Raw genomic sequence first — 6,932 nt, forward strand, 5'->3', positions numbered from 1 at the left:
TTGCATAAACAAATTTTTTCCGCGCTGATGGAAAATAATGGCTTTTCTATTAGAGCTACCGAAATTATTCCTAAATTTGCAAAAATTCGCAAATTATAGCTGATATTTATTAAAAAAGATTAGAATATTTGGAAGCAGCGACCTAAATGCACCCAGCAATATTAGTGCGGTTCTTTACATCTTTTGACTATAATAATAATAATAATAATAGATTGGCGCTTACACATATGTTAGTGTTTGGCCGAGCTTCTCCTCCGATTTGTGACGTGCGCCTTGATGTTGTCACACAAAACGGAGGGACCTACAGTTTTACGCCGACTCCGAACGGCGATTGTATTTTTATGAGAAGCTGTTTTTCATGGCAGAAATACACTCGGAGGTTTGCCATTGCCTGCCGAGGGACGACCGCTGTTAAGAAAAAAACCTTTTTTCTATATTTTTTGCGATGTTGCTTTGACCAGGGTTTGAACCCAGGCGTTGCGGAGTGGAAGCGCGCACTGCTTACCACTACACCACAGCGGCCGACATTTTTATACCCGAGCGCACTTGTGCACAAGGGTATATTAATTTTGTTCACATAACGGTTGTTTGTAACAGCCAAAACGAATCGAGATAGATATAGACAAATGTATACATAAATGATCAGGATGAAAAAAGAAATCGATTAAGCCATGTCTGTCTGTCCGTCCGTCTGTCCGTCTGTCCGTCTGTCCGTGTACACGATAACTCGAGCAAAAATTGAGATATCTCAACGAAATTTGGTATGTAGGTTTCCCCTAATCCACGGTAGGTTGGTATTGAAAATGGGCGAAATCGGACTTTAACCACGGCCACTTCCCATATAACGGTAATTTCCAGAAATACGAAAACTGCGATATTTTAGTAACTACTGAAGATAATTCACTCAAAATTGATATTTACAATAATTTTTTGACGAAAAAGAAGAATATTATAAGTTTTTGGAAAATGGGCGTAGCCACGCCCACTTATGGTTACATGTGTATATCTTGGTAACCGCTGCACCAATTTCTTCGAAACTTGGCACAGTTGTTGGCCTTCGCATAACATACCAAATGGCCGAAAATTTCTAAAATCGCTCAATAACCACGCCTACTTCGCATATAACGGTAATTTTCAGAAATACGAAAACTGCGATATTTTAGTAACTACTGGAGATTATTCACTCAAAATTGATATTTATAATAAGTTTTAGACGAAAAATAAGAATATTATAAATTTTTGGAAAATGGGCGTAGCCACGCCCACTTATGGTTACATGTGTATATCTTGGTAACCGCTGCACCAATTTCTTCCAAACTTGGCACAGTTGTTGGCCTTGGTACAGCATAAAAAACCGCCGAAACTTTTTAAAATCGGACAATAACCACGCCCAAATCCCATATAACGGTAATTTAGAGAAATACAAAATCTTCGATAAATCAGTAAATATTGAAGCTAATTTATTCAAAATTGATGCTTGCAACAATTCTTTACCAAGAAATACGTTTATGGTAAAATTTTGGAAAATGGGCATGGCACCGCCCACTTATGATCACATATAAGTATATCGGTAACCGTTCTACCAATTTGTACCAAACTCGGTATGGTTATTGTACTTGCCACGTGTAAGCAAAACGTTGAAAATTATTGAAATCGGACTAAAATAACGGCCGATTCTCATATAACGGTAAATTTAAGAAATGCTTGAAACTTCAATATTTCGAAATTGAAGGACGATAATTTACTCAAAAGTGATACACCTCGGCTTACCATCTAGCGGAAGGTTTCGGAAGGGTGAAAAAACATATATTTAATACTTGCGCCGGGTATTTAATGTTCGGCTCCGCCCGAACTTAGACTTTCTTACTTGTTCTTTTTATTCTTTTGACTATAGGCCAGTGCAATTATCAAGAGAACAATTAAAATTTTATTGAAAACAGATAACTTTGAGTTTAACGATTAGCTAAAGGGCTGCGAGAAATGATATTTGACTTTATCTTTTGCGTTAACGGATTCATTATCTAATAATATGCACGAAACATTTTGCTGAACAAGAACTGGTCTTATTCGACTAGTGTGCCGTGGGTCACTTGGCGGTCGATGCGCGGGCTCTTACAATTAAAATAAAATACTAATATTTTGCAGGCTTGTTGTTGTCTTCATGATACAATATATTTTCACTATTACCAAGAGATTTGAGATAAACTAGATTTTCGACCCGCCCTATTGCGTAATCAGTACTTTTAGTTGCAGCTGCATTTCTTATGTAACTTTTTTAAGTCATTATGAAATTAGTGAAGCAAAAAAAGAAAAAATTAGTTAACACTTAATTCCTCACAATTCAAGCCCCGATTTCCCACGCAAAATGAAACTCCACACAAAAAACGGTCCTTTCCCCGATTCCCACGCAAATTGAAACTCCCCGCAAATCGGGGAGTTCCCCACAAGTTGGCTTCCCTGGTCTCATGTGCAAAATTATTTCTGATTAAAGTTTTGCTGTTTTTCATATTAATACGAATATAATTTGTTAATTTTTGCCTTATATCTCTCGCTTGTGAAGTTCAGCAGAAAATTTAGTCCTTTTTTGATACGTTTATATAAAATACATGGGTAGACTTTAGTGTGCATCGACATGCGCGTGTTTTAACAAAACTATAACGAATTTTCTCATGAAACTTTGCGAAGATCCTAAGAAACAGATATGTTTACAGAAACTCCCACTATTTTCACTTTTTTAATACTAGTATTTAAGTAATTTGTGGTTTAAATTGTTTGCACTTCTACTAGCAAATTTTCATTTAAAAGTGCAGCTATCACTTGTGCTTGCATAAATGCACGATCTTTTAAATGTTCACGTGTGATTTGTGTACATTAAATGTATTTTATTTTGTCAATGTTATGTTTCTTTGAAAAATACATAATAAAAATCTTTTACCACACGCCATTATGATTTTTTTTTTTATTAAACAATATTGAAAAAGGAAAGATTTACGCCTGTGTCGCTATTGAAAAAATAAAAAAAACCTTAAAAATGGGAACATTTCTTTATCTTCTAGATTTGGTTATTAGGTATTACTTATTTAGAAATTTACCATTGAAACAATCCAGCGCTCGTTTAAAGACAGTGTAAGAAATAAAGACAATATGCGTCCTTTATTTAGTAAATATTGATAAAGTACAGAGGGGCAAAATAAACGACTGGCCTTACAAGCAAAGGACGGATACTCACCGTTACTATATGTTTAAATATAATCTAAAGGAGACTCAAACTTGGCAAAAATAAGTGGGCTTGATTACCTTTTTGAAAACAAACGGCTCCTCGCCATAAACTGGATTGAGACCATTATCTCGCACGATCCGCGTCCGAAATCGCTTTCTCACAGTATCTGCCGGCAACCCGAACATATCCACTTCAACGTAAGTACCCACACGTTTATCAGTTAAAAATTGTCCAGACAACACCATTATGGACACAGTTCCTGCTATGATACCATCAACCTGCAATAGCGCCATTTACAACCATATCAGATAAAAAAAAAAACAAGAAATCTAATATATAGTACCGTGCTCTCCGCAAAAGGGTCCAATCGACGATCGGTGCGTCGCATAAACTCCGGCTTCAACAAATACCCTGATCGATCATTGTATTCGAAGATGCCCAGATTTAATTGCATAGCTAAATCTAAAGTTTGATAGTTGAGAGCAACTAACTGGCAGCCAGCATTCCAGAAAAGCTTCATACAATACGTAAATATGCAATAATTCCTTTAATGTAATATTTGCAATAAGGCGCTTGAAAAGCTCAACTAACCTGTGGCATAAAGTTAGAACTATCGAAACGGGTACCGGTTGGATAAACTCGGGAAAGCTGGTGTTTATTATAGTTGACAAATTCAATCGGTCGTTCTTTGAGCAGAGCTGTAGCTTGTTTTTCATCAAATGAAGACATCTCGTAGCACCGATTTTTTTCTATGATAGTCAAATTGAATTTGATTAGTAGTAAATGTACATTTAAATGTACACACGGCTTATACTTTTTACTTTGCACTTACTTTCCGCATTTTCGAAAGTATAGAAATGTACCGGTTCCACATAATTAACTAGCGCTGAAAGTTCAGCGGCCGCTTCAGTTTCCTTTTGTGGTTTTTCTGCTGTTGGATCAGTGCCAACTGGAGGATTGGGCGCCACATTTGGAATAGACTCATCATCACTCGAGCTATCCGTATCGGAAGAGCCAGTACTATCCTTGGAACTCTGGCGAATTTGCTGAAAAGCAAAATAGTGTTAAAAAGTGAAGTATAAAGGTAAAAAAAAACTGCAATAAATTACAATTAAATTCATGGGAGAGCCGATAGCCACAGCAGCTAGTGCTCAGCCCCTTCTCCCTTTAGTCTTAAAATTAATTTTTAATTCTAAATAAATAATAATAATAATAATAAATTCATGGGAAAATCCGTATACACCCGTATCAAGTTACTATACTTGTACCGCATGGAGCCTATCCCCTGGCCTCATGCATTGGTGTTACATAGCGGTAGTTAAGCCGATATTGCTCTACGGCGCTCTGGTATGGTGGACCGCTGCCAACCAAATCTCGTATAGAAAACCATTGAAGCGATTACAGCAGCTCGCTGCACTGTGCATAACAGGAGCGCTAAGGACCACTCCAACGGCGGCAATTGAAAGGTTGCTTGACCTACCACCAATCGACATCAGAGTGGAGAGCACTGCAGCGAAGTACGCTATGAGATTGATGCCCTTAGGTGAATTCTCCGCTACAACCTTCCGGCACAGTTCGATATGCAGGGGGATGGAGGACGAAATAGACCACATAGCCCACGCTTCTTCTGGGGAAGAAGGTTACAAGCTACGTTTAAGGAGGGCGGATGGCGCAGGAGCATGCGACCCGCCAGCGGAACGTATAACATCTACACGGATGGATCTAAAATGGCTAATGGAGTGGGCGGCGGAGGGAACCCTTCAAGCTTCTATAGTACTGCAGTATTTTCCAGGCGGAAGTCTTCGCTATAGGGAAAGCTGCTGAGATAGCTAGTAACGCAGGAAACTATATAAAAAATATCAATATATATGTCGATATCCAGGCGGCGATCAAGGCTATAATCTCACATCGTATGGCGTATTGTCCTTAGAAGCAGGGAAGCAGTAAACAGGGCGGCCGAGGGTAAACGGCTGCATATATACTGGGTTCCAGGCCACAAGGGCTTTATGGGCAACAAAATAGCTGATGAGATTGCCAAAAATGCCATCCGTCTTGCTAGCGAACCAGTACAGGAAATACAAAAGTCACTAAAAACGATCTATAATGAAATTCCCGAAAGAGCTGCGCGCCGGATCAGGGTGAGGTGGAACGCATTAGCGACATGCCAAACCACCAAGATCATGTGAAATAGCAGCAAAGGAAACACCAATTTCTTGCTTACACGGTCACGTAGGGATTGCAGTACAGTTGTTGGCCTAATGACAGGCCACAACCTACTGGCATCCCATGCAAGCAGAATGGGCATTAGTAGCAGTGACGCATGCAGGAAGTGCAGGGAGGAAGGCATGAGTGAGACATTAGAACATCTCCTCTGTTTCTGTCCGGCCTTAGCTAGAACTCGTCTTAGATGTCTCGGAGCCGCGCAGTTCAAAGGACTAGAGGAGGCTTAGAAACTGGAAGTTAAGGCTCTCTTGAACTTCGCAAAAAGCGTTGACGTCCTATATGACGAGTACTTTAGATCGCAGTGAAACGGACCTGCATCTGGCACTACAAAGGACCAACGGGTCTTTGTAAGGCGCATCAGCCGGCCAGTGTAACCTAACCTAACCTAATTATAAGTATGTACACAATATGCATACATACGTATGAATGAATGCATTTAGTTCACTTTATGGGCCGCTACAAACTATGTATAAATTGCCACAGAGCAAAAACGCATGATTGAAAAGGGCGAGTGCCGCACCGTACTCGTCATAGAAGTGAAACATCTTAAAAAACACATGTGTACAGCGTAGAGAATGAGACGAATACAGTTGGTTATTGTATCTTATGTTGGTACCAGGGTTGTTGCGAATATTCGCATTCGCATTCGCAACTGCGAAGCTTCCGCATTAATTTTAGCATTCGCATTCACAATAATCAATGCGGAGCTTTCGCGAATGCGAATGTTTTGCAAGTGCACCGATGAAACGTATATCTGGCAAACAAAATGACATATTGTAGCTTTGTGAAACAAAACTGGCAAAACAAAACTATCAACTTTGATAAAAATGTCTTTAAACATATTACGTAACAGAGAACATTGTCCTTTTAATAATATTTTTTTTGTTTTCTGTGCTTTAAATACCTGCATAGGTTTCTTTTTTTAATTTGATTTTTTTGGACCAATCTTAAAAAAGTTAATGGACATAAAAGAAGAAAGTGGGCACTGTAATTTTAAACCAAATTGTCGTGATCATTTCAAATGGGACTCTTTGGCAAATTTATTTTAAGCAAAGATTTAAAAAACAGTAATTTTTTTACTTGTCGGGCACTATTTTTTTCATAGGGCGTGTGTGAATCGGTAACAAAGTTCTATGGGGGAAAGCTGTTGAATAATATTTTTACTTTGGTGAGACAGTTTTGCCAATCTGTTGTGTGAAATGAAATATTTTTTGACAGCACTAAATTTTTGACAACCACAGATTTATTCGGAATAAACTATTACAAATTGAAGTGAAATTAATATTTTAAGAAAACATCTACCATCATTGATTGCAATTCATCAATTTAAGCTTTTGTTTTACGAAAAATTACACAAAGCGACAATCTTTGCGATTGTCAAAATTGTCTATGCATTTGTCAAAAATTTCACTAGCCTCATGAGCTACTGAAATTTTATTCAGCTCATACTCGTCAAAAATTTACTTGCCGCGAACTTTGTTACCGATTC

General features: G+C 38.3%; 1 protein-coding gene across 1 annotated transcript; it reads right to left on the reverse strand.

The window, feature by feature from the left end:
- Window positions 1–3,203: 3,203 nt before the first annotated feature.
- Window positions 3,204–4,272, reverse strand: LOC118743602 (1-phosphatidylinositol 4,5-bisphosphate phosphodiesterase classes I and II-like; the record flags this gene model as incomplete). Its single annotated transcript, XM_036476368.1, has 4 exons — window positions 3,204–3,498; window positions 3,564–3,734; window positions 3,812–3,969; window positions 4,053–4,272. Coding segments are annotated over 4 exons (783 nt in total), but the record flags the coding sequence as incomplete, so codon positions are not given.
- Window positions 4,273–6,932: the final 2,660 nt, after the last annotated feature.

This window comes from Rhagoletis pomonella, unplaced genomic scaffold, assembly GCF_013731165.1.
Source record: "Rhagoletis pomonella isolate Grant_MI unplaced genomic scaffold, Rhpom_1.0 Rhpom_scaffold_00007, whole genome shotgun sequence".
Taxonomy (NCBI): Eukaryota; Metazoa; Arthropoda; class Insecta; order Diptera; family Tephritidae; genus Rhagoletis; species Rhagoletis pomonella.